Below are 19908 nucleotides of genomic sequence, written 5' to 3'. Positions count from 1 at the left end.
ACTTCGCTACTTTCCAAAAAATAAGTAGTAAATACAAAGCATACACAATAGGTTGTCCCTCAGAAAATGAAAGTCAATTTTTCAAGTCGCATACACTCTTGTATTTTTCCTCTTGTGTCAAAAAAATCGTGAAAAAAACCTCATATAATTTGCACAACGGCAACCCGTGCCGACTTGCAACTGAAAGTGTAAAACAGTACTTGTATGCTAGGCCAAATCAAAAAAAAAAAAAAAAAAACTTTTTTTAGAAACTCGAAATTTCTGTTGATAAAACGTTGTCCCTGTACCCAATACCCCACATGTACCACAAGAACATTTATTCAAATTAAAAAACATTTAGATATGCCACACTTGACCGAAAATTTATAATTTTATTTAAAAAAAATTTTTTTTTTCAGTTATCTTTCAAAAAATTACATACAAATTTAAATAGAATATCAAGTTCAAAAATTACTGGCGAACACATTTACAGATCAACAATTACAAACGAATAATAAAAACATAATATATTTTAAATGAAAAATTTAACTCAACCAGGAAAAAATCCATATCTTTGAGTACTATGTGGGAGACTTAAAAATTGCAGGAAAACAAAAATTTATATTTAACGCTAATTACCTACTTTTCTACTTTACTGTTTATATTTTTCAGCATGATAATTTCGTAAAATCTTACATATCTGAAAATATGTATCAAAAACTTAATTGTTTGAAGAAAATTACAAATGTTAGGCCACGTGTGAGATATCTAAATGATTTTTAATTTGAATAAATATTTTTGTGGTGCACATGTGGGGTATAGGAGCAACGTTTTATCGACAGAAATTTTGAGTTTCTAAAAAAACATTTTATTTTAATTTGGCCTTGCACTACACAAGTGCTGATTCACTCTTTCAGACATAATCGGCACTTGTTGCCGTTGTTCAAATTATATATATATATATATATATATATATATATATATTATATATATAGACGTAAAAGGATAAAATATAAGAGAGTGTGCGACTTGAAAAATCAACTTTCGATTTTGTTTTCGGGGGGGGGGGGGGACACCCCAATACACAAACACATCGTAAGAGGATTGAACAAAAAAAGATTGATAAATTAGCTCATCAAAAGACACTAAGAAAGATGTCCGTTATCATACTCTCATACATGTAATGCTCGCATTTATTGTAAGTCCTCCAGAACAGTTCAATTTCATCCTTTTCTATAACAGTTTCAGTAGCTTCTTTTTATTTGGTAAATACTGTCGAAAATTTAAGCCTCACTAAAATATTTTTGTTTTTCAATCTTCGGTCTGTTCACATAAAATTCACCAAATTTTCAACTCGCGAAATCACCGATATCTTCATTTTCGCGAAAATAAGTGCGTTTTTCAATATAAATATTGGTGAAATAAGAAAATTACGACGGTAAACTAATGGTGGCGAACAGATAGAACGTATGGCGTCAAAATGAAATGCCTGAGGTCAGCTCGTATTTTTATGAGTTTTATTTCTCATTGCATCCGCTGATGTACTTGTGTAAAATTTGCGCCAGTCAAATTCGTTTGAACCTTGATTTTTTCTTTTTTTTCAGTTTATCTAAAAGTAGTTTCCAGAAATCGCTACAAACTACCATTTTTTTGTAGTTAACTACTCACTACACTACTTTTTTTAAAAAGTAGTGCGCTACACTACAAACTACTCAAAAATGTAGCTACTACAGTAGCGTCGCTACTTGTAGCGCGCTACTTCCAACCACTGGTCCAAATTATGGCCCTGCCCAGGAGGACACTGAACTTTAATCTTTGGGAGGAAAAAAAGTCTTCAATTATTTGCCGAATGGAATGCCACAAATATTGTCGCTGAATGAGGATAATTTTACCTAATAAAACTCCTAATTTTGCTGAAGCGGCAAAAAAAATTATCGAATAAGGAAAATTTTGGGAGGTCACAACGACTTTGCATTGGGACTTTCCTGGGCCTGCCCTCCCCTTCCATGTTGAGATGGTGACACCCTTGTCTGGCTCTGATCTATAAATTTTAGGTCCCCCTTGGCAAAAAATTAGCAGAGCCCCTAACTGGCTACTGGAGTTCTAAGCCACTGAAAGCCGGGGGCCCATTTAGTATAGTGAGCCGCCCCGCGCTGCAGGTAAGTATATCTGGAGCAGGGGCTAACTGAGCCCAGGCCCAAGGAGTTTAGAAACCCATCTCTCTTTAAGTATCCAATGAATGAAATTTAATTTGTATTTATTAGGCTTTACATATGCAATTACCAAAAGAAAAATAATTGCTAAAATGTTTTTTTCGTGAATTTCTTTCTATTTGTAGTTTGAAAATTAAAACATCATTCAGAACAATTTGCATAACAGATTATCTAATAGTCGATAATATTAATTTCTGTGACTGCCTGTCCCTAACCGCTTCTCCTCTGAACTGGAAATGTCTGCGAAGTCAATACTGGTACTGTTGAATACATCACACTCTAGGATTCCCCGTACCTACCATTTTTTGTTCTAAACTGTTGGATGGGGACCTGAAGACAGCTGTTTTTTGATCCAGGTCAGAAGACGAGTAATCTCTGGTCTAGCACTCCCAGAGGTATTAATTCTTTGAAGGACTTTGACTGCGACATATTTAACTTGCCCCAGTCACCATTAACAAACATGGAAGATCTTTGACCGGCTGACATCGGACCTTGGACCCTTCGGGTAAGCAGGGGTCCTCCCCCAAGAGCAAAAGCTCCCCCCAAAAAATACCTCTCAATTTTCTTCCCCCCCCCCCTTCCCTTAGAAATTCAATTGGCGCAGTCTGTACCATGACCCCTTCCAGATGGGCACCCCTGAGTTAAGAGTCTGACGCCTTACGAATCCGGCCAACACACCCCACCTTCGGATACGGGTTGTTAATCTCTGTATTTATTGCACCCTGTCTCACCCCTCTGAACCTTGAGGGGCCAGATATCCAGTACTGATTATGTCTTGAGGATATCCAAGGATGTCATGATACCAAGGATGTCATGTCATAAAAAGCATAAAATCTTTGAGGCGGATGGCAAACGGGGTTGGCGTGCAAAGCGAGCAGGGGAGTCGGGCCCCCTAGTCTAAACTATTTATTTCTGTGTCTATCTTCTCCGGATTGGCCGTGTCTACCTGTACCACTGGATACAGGGCAAATAGGGGAAGCCATTTCCATTCTTTAACGCCCCTCTAAACCTTTAGGGGCTTCCATTCCTGAGGATATTCTGGGATGTCTCGACACCCCTAAAATCATTAATAGTCACCTGCTGCAAGTGGCTTTGAGCGCCCACAGGTGGCAACCGGGGGGTTGGCGAGCCAAACGAGCAGGAGGCAGAGCCTCTAAAAATTCCATTACAACTATACTGCAGTTTGTACAGAATATGTTTTAATATTCCTTTTTATAATAAAATGACAGCTTAAATAAAGAAATTTGTTTGAAATCAGCCGAAGGTATACAAATAAAGTGCATATTGAAGAAAACAACAATGAACATTGATGTAAATGTGCATTTATTGGTTCCGCAACTGTGTAAAATTTTGTGATGTGTATTATCGGAATGATGATATGTATAGTGAAGAACAGGAATTCCAGATCCATCAATTGGGTGGTAAGGGAACCCTCTGAATTTTAGAAACAATCAAATTTGGGACTATTGTGTGTACACAGTTTGTTTTCTTCCTATATAATCTATTGCGCACAAATCTTTAGACCCCACCCCCCACACATGGAAAATTGTGAAATGAGACCCTACTGTAGCTTAAGGGAGTCCTACGGAAGTATACATGTGTACCTGAGCTTACAGCTAATATGTGCAAAGTCTATGATGGCTGCTGAGTGATGAATTTGCTGCTTTGAGTGTTCAACAAAAAGAAGCAGAAATATTGGAATGCATCAAAAGACAAGTATTTCAGGAGTCTTATACAATGTGTTGAATAGTTTAGATGCAAAGTTTGTCAAACTTTTTTTCTGACCAAAATGTTCAGATTAACCTCACAGCAATGAAACATTGCTTTCCATCAGCAATATTACCAGCTCATTTGCTCATTCATCATTATGGGATTACCAACTAATTTACCTCATCATTCGGCAAACACAACATCATTTTTAATTCCTAGTATTCATTTATATTTACTGATGGGAGTGAAGTAAAAGATCTTGCAGCTTGGCCCTAGAAACATTGTTGTTTATTTTATTTGTACAAATTAATATTATTCGACACGCAAATGGATCATATATCAAACCTATAAATAAATAAAATTCTCAACCTGACCGTCTCAAATATCATGAAAGTTTCAGAAGCCCTACTCTCCGACATCTTAAATGTAACAGTAAAACCCCTCCAAACGGCCACCCCACTGATGTGAACAATATTTTATTCTCCGATTTCAAAGAAAATAACATTGTTAAATCTCTGACCTGCGGACACCCCTCTATTGCCGACAAAAAAATTGTCCCATTAGTGTCCGTATTAGAGGGGTTTTACTGTATATAATTTTTAAAAAACTTTCATACATGATTAGTAATTAATTTTTGAAAGTTGTTAAAAAGCACAGCACTTCTTTCTAACTTGCTGGCAGTGCGTAAAATTTTATAATTCAAGCTTTATGAGAGCTACAGAGCTGTATTATAACTCACTTTGAAGAGAAAGACATGCACTTCAGTTGAATGTGTAACTTAAATACTTTTCGGGGAAAAAATCCCCTTTCCCAAAATTTTCAAATTAAAAAAAATTGAGAATAGTGTCATTTTATAAAAAAGAGCATGATTTTTACTGTATTTTAGTGAATAGGGCCAAACATTTTCAGAGTGGGACTACAACAAAATTTTAAAAAGTACATAATTTTAAAATTATTGGAATAAAAAAATGTTTAACTTACAAATCAGAGATGAAAGATAATGAAATTATCTTTAAAATGCGCTATTGTACAGCTCTGTAGTTCAAAAAAAAAAAAACTTATAACTAGTGATGTGCTGGATCGTTAAAAGTTCAGATCTGCGGATAGGGATCACTAGTGTCTAGATCAGTGAGAACTACTTGTGGGTCAGTACACGTCAGAAACTGAAAGTAGATAAATTTTAAATCGTGGAGCAACAAAGAAATTGATATTACTCGCAAGCATAAAGGTTTAACATTGAACTCAAAATTTTCTTTTATTGTGTAAACAAGATTATAACTCCTACTTGGAAATTCCTAACAAATATTCAACGCAGAAAATTTCATTCTTTCAACTAGTCCCAATATTTAAACGCACATATATAAGATCTCACTGTTCAAACTGCGAAAAACACTACGTTGGTTTTTAATTAATATCTTCATTAATTCATAGGTGTCCACCAAGGGAAGGTCAGACTACGGCATTGAAAATTTTAAAAGGGTTGTTTTCAAGGGTATTTTTCTCTGTTGTATTTGGGGAAGAGGTGGACACCCCTGGGTAATTAGTGTTACAAAGATGAGACCAAGCTAAGAACACAAAGGTCAAGTCACCTTTTGAGCGTAAAAAAGAATGAACAAAATCGTTTCATTTGTTTGGGAGCTACGATTCCACAAACACACACAAATATACATGTCAAACTTATTATCTCTTTCCTAATAGAGTCGGGGTTTAAAAATTAACTTTTTTAATTTCTGAAATGATACCTTATTTAAGAAAATGAAAACACTTAACTTACATAGAATTTAAGAGTGTTTCATGCCTATCTATATTTAGAATTCAAATATGTGTCGAAATTTAAGAATATAAAAGATTTGTTTAAGATCTGGAAAAAACAGATAAGGATACACATCTTTATCTTCCCTCGGACATCCGGCATAACACTAGTCAGGATTTTTTTAAGCCAATTTTTTGTAAAAATTATCCTACAATATTTGTTGCAACTGTTCTGAGCCCACTCTGAACATTTGGGATGCATTCATTATAATACATTACAAAAAAAACCCTGAATTTTTTTTGAGACACAATGTCAAAATTTAAAATTGTGAAAAAATATTTTTATCTGAAATATTTGTGTTATTACACATCAAAGTAAGGCATATGCAGTTTTCTTTAAAATGAGCTATTATGCAACTCTGAAGCTCCCATAGAACTTAAGTCAGGTATAACATTTCAAAACACTGCCGGGAAAATAGTGTTTAACAAACTCAGACATTAGTTACAGATCAATTGTGTAAGATAGATTTTTTTTTAAAGTTTATATACATTTGAGGTGTCAGAGAGTAGTAGGATTTCGCAAAGTTTCTTGAAAATCTGAAACGATCAGCTTGAGAATTTTGTTTATTTTATTGCTTGGTTTAAAATGGAATGACCCACTTACCTGTCGGAAAATAATTAATCTGTACAAACAAAATTAACAGCAAATTTCGTAGGGCCATGGTGCAAGATCTTTTACTTCACTCTTATCAATAAATATAAATGAACGCTAAGAATTAAAAATGATGTTGTGTTTGTAGAACAGTGACGAAGAATGTACTCGCAAATTAGCTGGTAACCCTATATACAGGAGGGAAAGCAATGTTTCACTTCTGTGGCGTTAATCACTTAACTTTTGATCTATTTATAAAGTTTGACAAACCTTGCATCAAAAATATCCAACGCGTGTGATGATTCTTCAATACTTTTCTTTCGATAAGTCCAATAGTTCAGCAAGTTTCATAAAACTCATTGCGCGGCGAATACAGCAGCCATCTTTGTTTCGACTCTTAAACGTACGTACGAAAGGTTTACGCCAGAAAAATCATGGCGTTAATTTACCGTACGTTCGCGTTTTGGCAGCTGCCTTTTGCGTCCGGTAAGAAAGGGCAGAGACTAGCGAATTTTGTTGCGTACGTAAAAGTGACGTCACAGGTGGGCGTTGCATGCGTTAAATTTTTACGTATTGGGCAGAGACTAGGCCTCCAGGTATCGATGGATTCGTAATCTTCACATCTTTCAGAGCATTTTTTAACATAGGGACTACGCGACACCAATGTCGTGTAGTGAAAAGAACCTGTCGCCTAGAAGATGCAAAATCGAACCACTGGGCGACATTGGGAAATCCAAGATTGGTTTACAGGGTGGCGACAGATCAGGGAAAAGTCGGGGAACTTGATCACTCAGGGAAATATAGAAAAAATTTCAAAAATTCAGGGAAAATTGATCAGATGAAGAAAAAAAAAATTTTTTTTTTGCAAAATGAAGTATTTTAGTTCCCTACAAATTTTCCACCAATTATTTGAAGTATTAAAATTGAATTTTGACTGAAAATCGAATTTGTTTTTTGCCATGGTATTATTCGCTGTCACTTCAGATTACACGCAGGTTTTTTTTTTTTTCAGACTTCAAAACTCTTTTATTTTAAAACCATATACATATATATTTTGAAATTGTTACTAATTGTTTTTTTCATTCCAATGTTGTTTGTCACTAAAGTAATCTAACTATTTTTACCAAAAAAAAGAAGCATCTTTTCAAAATATATTTTTAATTAACAGTTTAAACTGTTTTAAACAGTGCATTTTATTTAATATGCAATGCTTTTCAGGTAGGGTAAAGAAAGGAAACCATTATTATAAGTAACGTAAATCAGGGAAATTTGGTGAACTTAATCAGGGAAAAGTCAGGGAACTTTTTTTTCCAGTTCCTGTCGCCACCCTGGTTTACGAATTTTTGTAAAACCTCGTCTTCTTTAAAACCGCTAACTTGTACTTGCCGAGAGGCTTCATCTTTTTGTTCCCTTGTGGAAAGGCCCTGCCTGTAGACCGGGCACCTCATTAGCGCTTCCCTTGATGATAGCCGTAAGCTTTTCGCGGCTATCTGTGTACAGGAACGCTCCTTGGGGCAGCAAAAGTAGCTTGCATATCTTTTTACAAACGCTAGAGGGAACCTCGGCACGTGAAAATTGACAGCAGCGTGTAAACAAGCATTTATTGTGACTTTTCGAAAGATTGATGGGTCATCAATGATGAGTATCTCATTATATACCTTCCTCGAAATCATCCCACTCTCATGTAGGAATGTTTTTGAGGGAAGGCCATATCAAGGCTCTGGGCCATATAGGAAAGTGACACTTCGGATGTTTTTCTGCTTTTATTAATCAGGGAAGGGGCTGTCCGCAGCGGGGCCATTGTAGACAGCGCCACATTTTTAGAAGGTGCCAGGGGCTCCTACAGGAGGCGTGTGCGTCTCTGAGGTCGTACAATTCATTTCTATTATTGGTGTCGGTAGCAAACTTTTTCTACCTCAAATTCGGGAAAAAAATCGAAATATAGCAGAAAAAAACTCAACGCACTCCAAAAACAAGAGGTAAGTTGTATTGCATTTTTTTTAAAATGTTTTATTTTTACAGTTTTGAACGTTACACCTTATTTTGGATTCCCATCTAAATATTACGTTCAGACAAAAATAGCATCGAATAAATAACTTATTCTCATTCTGCACACTCCTTGTGTTTGCAGTAGTCCTGTAGTTTGTCATAGTGTTATTATTGGGTTATCACGAATAGCTTATTATCCTCACTTCAACAAAATTGATGCTGCTCTGATTTTTCAGATTACAATGACGACAATCGTTTTTTATTTTTATTTAGAAAGCAAAATTTTCTTCGTCATACTTACAAATCGTCTGCGGTTTGATTTTATTCATATTTATTTCAGGCCTTAACTCAAGCAAACTTTATGTTTAAAAAAGTTTTTTTTTGTAAAATTATGTTTTTTTTTAAATTAAAAAACGCCAATTTAGATTAACTTAAACGGCAAAATGACTTCCAATCGTCTTTAATATTTCCAGATTTTTAATACCCATCATTTAAGTTTGATAAGAAATTAAAATACATGACGTTAGACGCTGTAAATAATCTTTATGCTTAGTGTCCTGGTGGATATCGGCCATAAAATCTTAATTTTTTTTACCACATCCTAATTACCATTTCCTATGGATATGCATATGCCTCATACTACTTATTATAAAAAGTAACCAGTACTACCAGGGGGGGGGGAATTTCTGGATCATTTCCATTCTGTTTGAACAAACAAGAAACCCAACGAGTAGGGTCCTATTGCAATTCGTGATTGCGAATTATATAAATTTTCCGCAGTCACGAATTTGTCTGCTGTGTCACGGAAATTCACAACTTTTAGGCAGGGTTATGATTCACTACAAAATAAAATGCTTTTAAGAAATTGAAATAAAAAAGAAAGAAACTAAGGATTTGAAAAGTGTTACCTATCCAAGTAGTTTGAAGTACAGCGAAGCCTTGAAAAATTCGGGTTTTTTACGCAAATAATTCCCACCATAATTAAGTTAGAGAATTGAAAAAAAATCCATAGGCAGCAGAAAAATCTACCCTTTCCAACGATATACTATAATGTTAATACTAGCGGGTAATTTTTCATTCCCAAATTCGGGAATTCATGTGAGACGCTTTTTGGAGACTTCATTTCATACTATGTAGAGGTGATTAAAAATTTTTTTGATTAATTACTTTTTATTAATGTCTTAAAATTTTGATTAGCTAACTAATTTGAAGCTAATTATTATGCTTTAATAATTGTAGTTCTAATTGAAATAGTACTAATTAATATAATTAAGAGCTAAAGCTTCTGATTTATTATTCACCCATTTTTAAAGTTCATTCCGCCTTGGAACTCCCCCTTCCCCTAACAAAGTTCTAGCTACCTGCTTGCGGCCCTGATCATCTATTTTAAAAATAGTAACAAAACTGGCTTTATGCTGTGAGTGCTATGTAATTCTTCTTCACTTCCTTTTTACAGACCCTGAAGTGGTTTTTTGGGGGAAAAAAGTAGGAAATAAGGAGTCAAAAATTTAAAAAGTAGGAAAAGTAGGAAAAAAATCACTTAAAAAAGTAGGAAAAAATAGGAAGAGATAGGACTGAACACATGTCAAGAGGAAACAGATTTAGTGTAAACTTTATTTCTAATGTAAAATAAACTAACAGTATTTTTGATTTAAAACTGTCCCAGAAATAAAGTAACAGTACTTTTGAAGTATTAAAGGGATTTAATGAAAGGCCGACTCATTAAAAAAAAAAAACGAAAGAAACAAGCTGACAATTTTCAGTACGAAAAATAAATTGCAGGAAACAAAGGTACTAAATACAAAAATAAAATCCAAATAAAAAAACAACTTTCAACAGTACAGTAATAAAAATTCGAAGTGTGAAAGAATAAAATGCAATATAGCGATCGCAAAAAAAAAAAAAATAATAATAAAACTCATATTTTGGTGCAATAAAACTATTTTTGTCAAAGATTTGTTTTGTCAAAAACGAAAACATTCCTTCGAGAGCATCCAATTATCATTTGAAAATACCAACACTTTCCGCTCCTGTTGTCATTAACTGCGATACAAAAAGAAAAGTAAATATTAATTTAATTTTAGTTTAAAATAATCAGCAGCTGATATGCATTCTTGCATAAACAGGGGCAGATGTTTAAATTTGAAAAACAAAAAGAAAAAGACTGAAAATGCAGAACTAAAATAAATTTGTTATTAAATACGGGACATAAAATTCATAATAAAATAATTAAACTAAATAAATAACGAAATAGTTAAACTAAAAGGTTTGTATTATGTTACATACTTTTAGCATTCAACAAAATTTTTCTTTCAGGAACGTCATTTAGGGCGGTCGGTGGGGTCAATTTCTCCCCTCCCTGGCTTTACAAAATTAATGCTTAACTATAAAAGTTTATGTGGTTTTTATTGTTTTCAGACAAAGTTTGCATTCAGTATACATACTTCGCTAGCCATCCCGAGGGAAAAGTCAAAATGACGGGCCAGTTTTAATTTTAATCAAGCAATAAAAACGAATATTGTTTTATTGGTTTGATGATTTTTTACCTCCTCCTTCCAAAATTTTTGTCACGGAACAAACAGGAAAAAATCAATGCATGGTAAACACAACATTTTTACTCAATCCTCACCATACAACAAAAATATTCATCTGGAAATTGTTCACGAAATTTAGAGTGGGGGGGGGGGGAGCAACTCCTCGATATTGATGATAAATCAGATTAGAAAATACCCATTAAAAATAAGAAAAAAATACAGTACATATTTGCTTTTAGCTGTAACCCCCCCCCCCCCCCCTCTCCCAACTTTTAAAAATGTGAAGAAATAAAAACGGAATCTCGCACTTAAATTGATTTCCGATTTTTCTCCAAAAATCGGGAACGTTTTGCCGAGGGTTTTTTTTTTTTTTTGCGAATACACTCTTTGCAAGGAAAGAAACTGAAATTTTATAAATTATTTTTTCATGTTTCCTATTTAGAATGAACAATAATCATATTCATGTATGAAAAAGGTTAGTTTCTGCGATTATTTTTGAAGTGTTCCGTTTTTGCGAATTTCTGTTACATGTCGCTTTTATTTTGTACTAACATCAAGAAAATATGTACAGTGTACAGGTTTTTAATTTTTTGCTTCCTTACGTTCCTTTTAAGGTTTTACATTGCCTTTCTGTTTAAATAAAGCTCCATTTCCCTTGTAATCATCTATACGAAAAATTGGTGAATAGGAAATTCTGCTTTTCCCGCACTTTTCGAACAGTCGGCCGTTTACTTTAATCAAAGCTTCTAATTGACGGGTAAGTAATATATAATTGCATCAGAATGTGCCGGTATCCATTTCTTTATTGTTTCGTTAAAACAGTAGGACTGAAGTCGGGGCGATAAAAAGAAAAGTCGATCATAAACGCAGCAACGGTAAAAAAGTCACTTACGAAAATTTAACTTTTAAACTAACTTCAGACGCCGCGGAAAAGATAGCTATTTTTAAGTTTTAAGATAAAAAATATTTCATGCCGTAATTACTTAGTCCTTGAGTTGTAGTAACTTACTCCATAAGAGTTTTTTGAAAAAAAAAATTCGTTTTTACAAAAAAAAAGCCGAGATTGTTGAACAATTAAGTTTTTACTTTTTTCGGACGTACGACTTATGCTTCAGTTTTAATTCATTCGTTCAATATGGAGGACTAAAATTTAATAAAAGTCATTTCTGATCGGTTTTTCTCACTTATAGGATGCATATTACATCGTAGTTAAAAATTAAAAATTCATCAAAATTGAAAACTACCTAAAATAAAAAAACATTATTTCCTTAAAAATATAATGAAAAGTATTGTGGAATATACTTTTATCGGCGGCTTCCGGTGGGCTAAAATTTACATATATCAATAGTTTAATCCTTCCTGTAAATAAACAACAACATTTTAGCTGCGATCACTTGCGACTGCAGTCGTGGCAGATGTTTTTGTTTGATCTTCGCTATTTACGAATACCAATTTAGTAAGTTAGAAAATAACTTGTAACAGTAGACGGGGGTAAATTGTTTTTTTATCAAAGAAATTGGTCATCAAATTTGACATGCTCCAGACTAACGTATGTCACAGTTTCACTACTTTGCAGGAGAGCCTAAAAACGTTTGTTTACTGCTTCCGAAAGTTGGGGCTTTTGAAACATTTATCAATAAATACAGAGGATTTTTTTAAAACAGATTTACGTTGTTATGGCTTATTGTGGCGCAATATTCTACATGCAATGCAGTAGTAACCTGAAAATAAAAATTTTTGGAACCGTTTGGCTTTAAAGAAGATACATATAAGAAAGAAATTTTTAAAACTCATACAGAATTCTATATAAAAGTTAAATAACCACTCTGTTCATAAAACAATGCAATTAGAAAATCATTAAACGTTTGAAATTTCTGATTTCTTCTTCGAAATCATTCTAGTATAAAGCTGTTCTCAGTTTGTCAACATTGCCAGAAAGAATTGTTCGAATGTATCAATTGCAAAAAATAAACCTTGCGTGTGGCATACGACTGATTTAATTTATATTTTTCACTAAAAACAGAAATGAATTTGAACTACAGAGAAACCCCGATTTCACGTTTCTCAGAGGCCTGAATCAAACATAAAATACATAAAATGCGGGAAAACGTCAATTCAAATCCAAAAACATAAAATATGGGAAAACGTAAGATACGGGAAATGTATAAAAAGCAAAAATCAGATAAAGTAACAAAAATAGTAATAACGGTTGCTACGATGACGCTTATAAAATGTAAAAATGTGATATTTTACGAAAAGAACATTTTTGTACACACCAGTTTAGATTATTCTAACACATTAAGTAACGAATCCGGGCGTTTAGGTTGAAAATAGTCACTAATAATGAGTCATTGACTCCAAAGTAAATACAGCATCTTCCAGGATTGGAACACTTTGCAAAGTTTTTTCCTGGTCTTTATGGTAAAGAAAATAGTCTTTCACTATTATTAAGCTCTTAAATGCAGTATTGAAAGAAGAGACAAGTTGTGTTTCCTCTTCTTCTTGTTCATCTTCAGTCCATAAGGTCAGCTACGGATGGAGCAGAATCGTTTCTGTTTCCATGGATTAACTTTCAACAGAGTGGATTATGTTTAAAAATGCACAGAGGGAAACACTTTTCTTAATTTTAAAATATTTTTCTCTTTCTTTTAACTGCCGAGGGAAGACGTAAAATGCGGGAAATTCATAAATAACAAACTTTTGATCCGGGTTAAATTAATATTATTAGTGTACGGAAAAACTGGACCTGATGATAAAAAACGTAAAATGTGGGGAAAACGCAGATTCGAGGGCCGTAAAATCGGGGTTTCGCAGTGAATACGATCAGCAAGCATGAAGATAAATATTACCATGTAACAATTTTAACAATTTTCCAAAGCATTTTTTGAGAATATTCAAAGAGATTACATTTTTTCCGCTTTTTTGTCGTTTTGAACCACTGTGCGGCGTTCCTTCCAGAAATAGACTGAATACAGGGTATCTTAAAAGGTCGTTTACAAACTTAACATGCTTTTCTGTCATATCATGATGAACAAGATTTACATAGGAACATGTGTTCGCAAACGCAATGCTGGCGCACTCCATGCACACAAAGTCAGACACTAACGGATGCACAACATGTCACATATCTATTATACAAAGACGGTTTTATACAACATTTTAGTCTTTTAGGAAAGCTTAAAGCAGTTGCTAAAATTTGAGTCCTGCCAGCTCTCATAATCACGTTGCAACGACAACGCAGCGATCAGAGAAATCTTGTCAGAATGGATCGTTATTATGACGGTCGGTACTTCGTTCGTTGCGACGGTGTCTGACAGTTAAAGGCAGCAAATTTCAACAACAGCTATAAGCCTTCCTTGAAGACTAAAATGTTGTGTAAAATCGTCTTTGTGTAATAAATATGCGACATGTTCTGCATCCGTTAGTGCCTGACTTGGTGTGCGTAGTGCGCCAGCATTGGCTTACGAACGTATGTTACTATGTAAATCTTGTTCATCATGATATGGCAGACCAGCATGTTAAGTTTGTAAACGACCTTTCGGGACACCCTGTATAGTCAGTCAATGAAAAGTTCAGGATCCGCTTGTTTCTTTTGCTTTTCAAAATTGAAACATGCAGAAAATTATCGGTGCGGCATTGTAAAAATAAGAATCAATGCACAATTAGAAGTGCTATACTAAAGAAAGAAAAAGTAGGAAAAAAAAAGGAAAAAGTAGGAAAATAAGGAGAGAGCTCTAAAAAATAGGAAAAAGTAGGAAAAATAGGAACTCTTCGGGGTCTGTTTTTAAAATGGGACCTTCCAATCCACTCCTCTAGTTAATATTACCAAAGATCGTCTACAAACTGCGTTTTAAAAAAGAACTTGTAAAAGTTTCCAGAGGGGAGGGTTCTCCACCTCTCCTTTTCACCAACATTGTTCAAAATCAGCATAAATTTTGTTTTAAGCGCTTGAGTTTCAATGTTTCCGAGGAAGAACTAATCCCTCCCTAACACCATTGAAAGTCTTCAAAAACAACGTTTTTGGAGCTCAATTTCGACAAACTGATGGTCCTCTAAAATCTACTCATGAATCATGGATTGCCTACATTTGCAGTTTGAAAAAATTTTGTTAGTAGACCTCAGAATATCTTCAACTTCTAACCTTATACCAAAGATAGTCTAGAATGCGTTTTTAAGTCTTTAAATTAGAAAAATTTCCTGGAATGGGCCTTTTAATCTCTCCTCCCCTTAACATCACCAAAAATCGTCTAAAACAGCCTTTCTAGAGCTACAAAATCAAACAATTTCCTGGGGAGCACTCCAAACCTTTTCTCCTCTACATTATAAAAGATAATTAGAATGCATCTTTAAGACTTGCAAATTAATAAAACTTTTTAGTGCGGGCCTTCAAATCCCTCCTCCACGAAACATCTTATTAAACTGTGTTTTTAGCACTACAATTGCAAAAAAAAAAAAAAAAAATTCCACCAGAGAACCCCCGAACCTCCCTCTTCTGAACATTATTGTACATAATGTTTGCGTTTTTAAGGTTTCAATTTCGAAAAATGGCCGAGGGAAGAGGGTCGCTCCGGAGCGCTTAATATTACGAAAGAAAGAATGCATTTCAAAGATTAGAAATCAGAAAAACTTCCTCGGATGGGCCCTCAAATCTCTCCTCCCTCTAACATCATTAAAAAGATCGTCTAAAACTGCATTCTTAAAGCTACAATTTCGAAAAATAGACAAGTGAGCGCCACCAAACCTCTTCTCCCCTAACATTACCAAAGATCGCCTAAAATGCGTTTTTAAGACTACAAATTCGAAAATTTTCCAGGGGAGAAACCCCTGGACCCCCTTTACTTTGGAGTTAATATTATACTTACGGTTAGGTTCATATCGGCTTCCTCTTAAATCAGAAGTCCTATAGAGTCACCTCAAAACAAACCATACTTACAGAAATACCACCTTGAGGCAACGACCTATGCACATATTTGTTAAAAAAAAGGGGAAATTTATTGGGAATGCTAGAGCCTTTATGATAAATTTGAGTCACCTAGTAAAAATTCCTTAAAAAATGCTAGTAAAAATTCCTTAAAAAATGCTCTGCGTCTTTATGTTTGGCTATTTAACATAATCCTCCAATAATAATTAGCGTAGGTATCAACTAAAAAGTACAGTGAAACCTCCAAATAGCGGACAGTCAAGGGACTAGAAATTTTGTCCGTTATTGGGAGGCGTCCGCTATTAGGAGGAACTACTTAATTTACCTTTTTCAAAATGGGCTGTTGTTCCCTTTGTAGAACACAATCGAAACAATTGCGAAAGGTTTTCAATCATTTTAATTCTTATGACATTAGAAAAAATATTCATTATTAAAACTGATGTCACTTTTTACAATTGTATTATTTTTAACTTGAAGCTTTTTTTTAACCTTGCATCAACTTCTTCAAAATCATTCCAAAACTTTATTATATGTAAGGAGCAGCATGTATAGTCATTCAAGTATTTCATTAATATCCTCTTTATTATTAAATTGCAAAATTTAAAAAGTAGTAAATAAAATTTTCATTGGAAAAGTTAAAAATCAGATTAACAATTGTCAAAAATGGTGAAACTTACGTTATGATGATGTCCAAAATCCGTTACTTACAGGACAACAATGTCCAAAATCTGTTACCTATAGACTGCTGATTTAATTTGCTAATTAACAATTTTTACAAATACCTGCTGTCTTTTCATGTTCACATATTGTGTTCTAGGTATGCATACAATAGAATAAAAGCAAAATTGATGTCAAATTCGAAAATTTTTGAAATTGCTCAAAGTTAACTTTTTTGTTCCCACCTTTTGAGAACTACCCCATTGTATTATGGCTTAGTTCGGTCGTGTGTTGTACACGCTCTATTCAGCAATGATGAAAACTTTATCTGCGTTGAGCTACCTCTTAATATTATTGAAATGTTTCCGAATTTTGTCTGCTTTATTTTTTAATGCATTGGAACCAAATGGGAGGGTAAGATTTAAAAACTTTTCACCTTTGAAATTTCGGATCACCCTACTGTTAAACGTGCCTTAAAGTTCACAATTGTTAAAATATTAAATTTAATGAATCAGTTCTTTGAACATTTGCTGTACACAGCACTAGAAAATAAAAGGAAAAATTTAATTAAAATATATAAATAGTCAAGCTTTGTTTTATTCTCACACATGAAATACTCTTATACTTTCTGTTGTTGACTTAGGGCATCTCAGGCAGAGGGCGGACACGTCCCCCTGACCTGTTTGAAGGGAGGAAATTACCAATTGTTGTCCCTGAGATGCACAGAAGGCCCACATCTAAGGTATTTTGAATAACTTTTTATAGAAAAAGATGATTATTATTCCTCTCCCCTCCGTTAATCAGAAAATAATAATAAGATTAAATTTAATAAGTTCTCAATAAAATCAATCTTGTGGATACAACAAAGTCAGACTTTACAGTTTCAATTGCAGGGGTGGTGTGGTGATGCAACCAGCTAATTTTTAAAAACAAATGCATTTTTTATCAACAAATATTGTCTTTTTGCCCCAGCAGTAACTTCAATCATAAAGCCCCGTCTTTAAAAGTGTTACATAATTTAATGAACAGTTTGTAAATGTCATTTTGGCAGGTTTAAAACCTTTCAATGCACTATCAAAATCGAGAATTGAACAGGCCTGGATCTATAAATTTTGGGCCCTCCTGCAACAAAATCCCCAGAGGCCAGTAGTTGTATATTTGCAATTTTAATAAGTCTTAGAGCTGGTTTAAAAAAAAAAATCAATTTCTTGGGCCGCTGGGCCTCTTAAGAATGCAGACCTCTATATTGCAGGGAGGTACATCTGGGCCTCGAATAGAACCAAATTTAATCTAATAGAAGGGAAATAAAGTTTTAACTAATACCTGCTTTTTCTACAGCACCTTCTACAGCAATTGCTCCAAGCCTTGAAGCTGTTAGTGAAGCCAACGAACTGCGAAAGGAACCAATAGGGGTTCGCACAGCTGACACAATGACAACATCCTAGCACCAACAAAAAGCAATAACTATACTTGAAAGTCTATTCATTTAAAAATATATATTTTGAAACACCTAGAATAAAGAAACTTGGGATTCAAGGGAAATCCAACAGGTAGTATCAGCCAGAAAAAGAAATTTGATGCTTTAAAGTAATTAAATCAAGAAATCTTCCCGTCAACATTAGAAATAACATAGTAAGTCAAAACCTTAAAATTGACAACTAAATAATTGTTGCTACAGTTAAATTACATTTGAGTTTCTTCATTTTAAAGCAAAAATGCTGAAATAATATATATATAATAAAGGGAACATACGTTATGCGTCCAGCGAAGACCTGAAAGTTGTTTACATATCTTATGCAGTGGTAAAAGAGATGTCTGAAAAGAAAATGCATTACGCATGAATAGTGTTTATTATATTTTAAGAAAAAGTATGCAACTATGAAATGATATTCCAAGAAACAGTAAGCTGAAAAATTCATTAAATAATTAGTACTTTTAAATTTAGTAATCCCATGATGACAGACGACAAAAATTGTCAAATGATATCGTTGCCAAATTATTAAACTGAATTACTCACTCATGGAAGATTTCAACCTCAAAATATATAATCGACGAAATTGCTTAGAAACTTATACGATTTTTTGAAGACATGTTTTAAAGGCAAATTAAAAATTTCAGGAATCTTTTTCCCATTCTAGAAGAAATGTTTTCGGTAAAAACAAATAACTACAACTTTTTGTGAAACTGGACTGGATCTGTGTCTGTGATCAGTCCAAAAACGCATATTTGCGCCATTTGTCTGCTTCGGCACGAATAATACAGAAATTGCAAAAGTGATTTAGGTAGCGTATTCGCATGTTTTTCCGCCTTATTTTATTTGAACTATATTCACGTTTGTAAAGCATTCTCTAAGATATCATTAGTTTTGAATGTGATAATGTCTCGTTACTCGCGGCCACCAAATTCATCTCTCTTTGTTCGAAATGTACCGGACAGCGCTAGGCCTGAAGAGCTGCGAAGATTATTTGGAAAATATGGTCCCATCACCGATGTCTATATTCCCCTGGATTATTATAATCGAAGACCTAGAGGATTTGCTTACGTACAGTTCGAAGATATTCGAGATGCAGAAGAAGCCTTGAATGAGTTGGACAGAATTCGGTTCTTCGGGAGGGAATTGGAAATTGAATTTGCTCAAGGTGACAGGAAAACCCCCCAAGAAATGCGTGGCAAAGAAAGAAAAGGACGCAGATCTCCATATAGAGGTGGTTCAAGTCGTTACGACGATTATCGTCGAAGAGGCCGCTCTAGAAGCAGATCCCCTTATTACAGAGATCGAAGCCCTGGATATAGAAAGAAAAGGTTTTCCGCAAGTCGTTCCCGGTCCCGTTCTCGTAGCCGTTCTAAGGAAAGATACCACCGAAGTGCTTCTCCGCACAGCGATGCATAATTAAGCTATTTCTTCCTTACCATAATAATTTGGACTAGTTCGGTGTTGACGTATTTTTTTGTTGAATCATTTTGTCATATTTCATCTTTATTGTAGTGAATGTTCATTAAAAGTATTGTTGTGTAACTGTCATTTGAAGTATTTTTAAATATTTAACCCAAAACAATTCAATTGAATTTAAAAGAATCTATAATTTTCATTTTATTAATTTTACTTATATGTATTGCAGTACAATGGCTTTCAAAGTCAAGAGAAAAGACTTACAAGTTCATAAAAGATATCAAGTAAATTTGAAAGTGCAAATGAAATGGTACAAGGTAACTCAAAGGTCCAAAAGTACAGCTTAGAGCAAGGGTCAAGGAAAGTAACAAAGTAATGCAAGGGTCCAAGTAAAGGTCAAAGTAATTCAAGGGTTCAAGTAAAGATTACAAGGTACCCAGATGTTGAGGAAAGCAAGGCGTAAACAGTAAAGAATTGACAGTACGAACCCACAAGCGCAAAGTAAAGATATAAAGAATAAAAGGTAAATAAATGGGTTCAGGTTTTTATGTTTATAAGAGCAGGAATTTATCAGTTTCGTGTACAGAATTTTTCTTTAACAATAAATCGTT

At 34.1% G+C, this 19908-nt stretch overlaps 2 protein-coding genes across 2 annotated transcripts in view; one reads left to right on the top strand and one right to left on the bottom strand.

Annotated features, from left to right (window-relative positions):
• Positions 1–18400, bottom strand: part of LOC129221478 (acetyl-CoA acetyltransferase, mitochondrial-like) — a 67781-nt gene extending 49381 nt beyond the window's left edge. Inside the window, exons 1-3 of the mRNA XM_054855958.1 lie at positions 18341–18400; positions 18160–18222; positions 17731–17848 (exon numbers count right to left, since the gene is read on the bottom strand). Of these exons, the coding sequence (XP_054711933.1) occupies positions 17731–17848; positions 18160–18222; positions 18341–18361 (202 nt within the window). The 5' untranslated portion in view covers positions 18362–18400. The remainder of the gene's footprint in view (positions 1–17730; positions 17849–18159; positions 18223–18340) is intronic.
• Positions 18401–18622: 222 nt separating this feature from the next.
• Positions 18623–19423, top strand: LOC129220514 (serine/arginine-rich splicing factor 10-like). Its single transcript, XM_054854941.1, has one exon. It carries the CDS (start codon positions 18785–18787, stop codon positions 19295–19297), a length of 513 nt encoding a protein of 170 aa, XP_054710916.1. The 5' UTR covers positions 18623–18784; the 3' UTR covers positions 19298–19423.
• The last annotated feature ends 485 nt before the right edge of the window (positions 19424–19908 follow it).

This window comes from Uloborus diversus, chromosome 4 (genome assembly GCF_026930045.1).
Source record: "Uloborus diversus isolate 005 chromosome 4, Udiv.v.3.1, whole genome shotgun sequence".
NCBI classification, from domain to species: Eukaryota; Metazoa; Arthropoda; class Arachnida; order Araneae; family Uloboridae; genus Uloborus; species Uloborus diversus.
This window is presented reverse-complemented; position numbering and strand designations above follow the sequence as displayed.

What these genes read in the sequence shown, in the direction of transcription:
- LOC129220514 (XM_054854941.1), top strand. Translation starts at nt 18,785, where the DNA reads ATGTCTCGTTACTCGCGGCCACCAAATTCATCTCTCTTTGTTCGAAAT.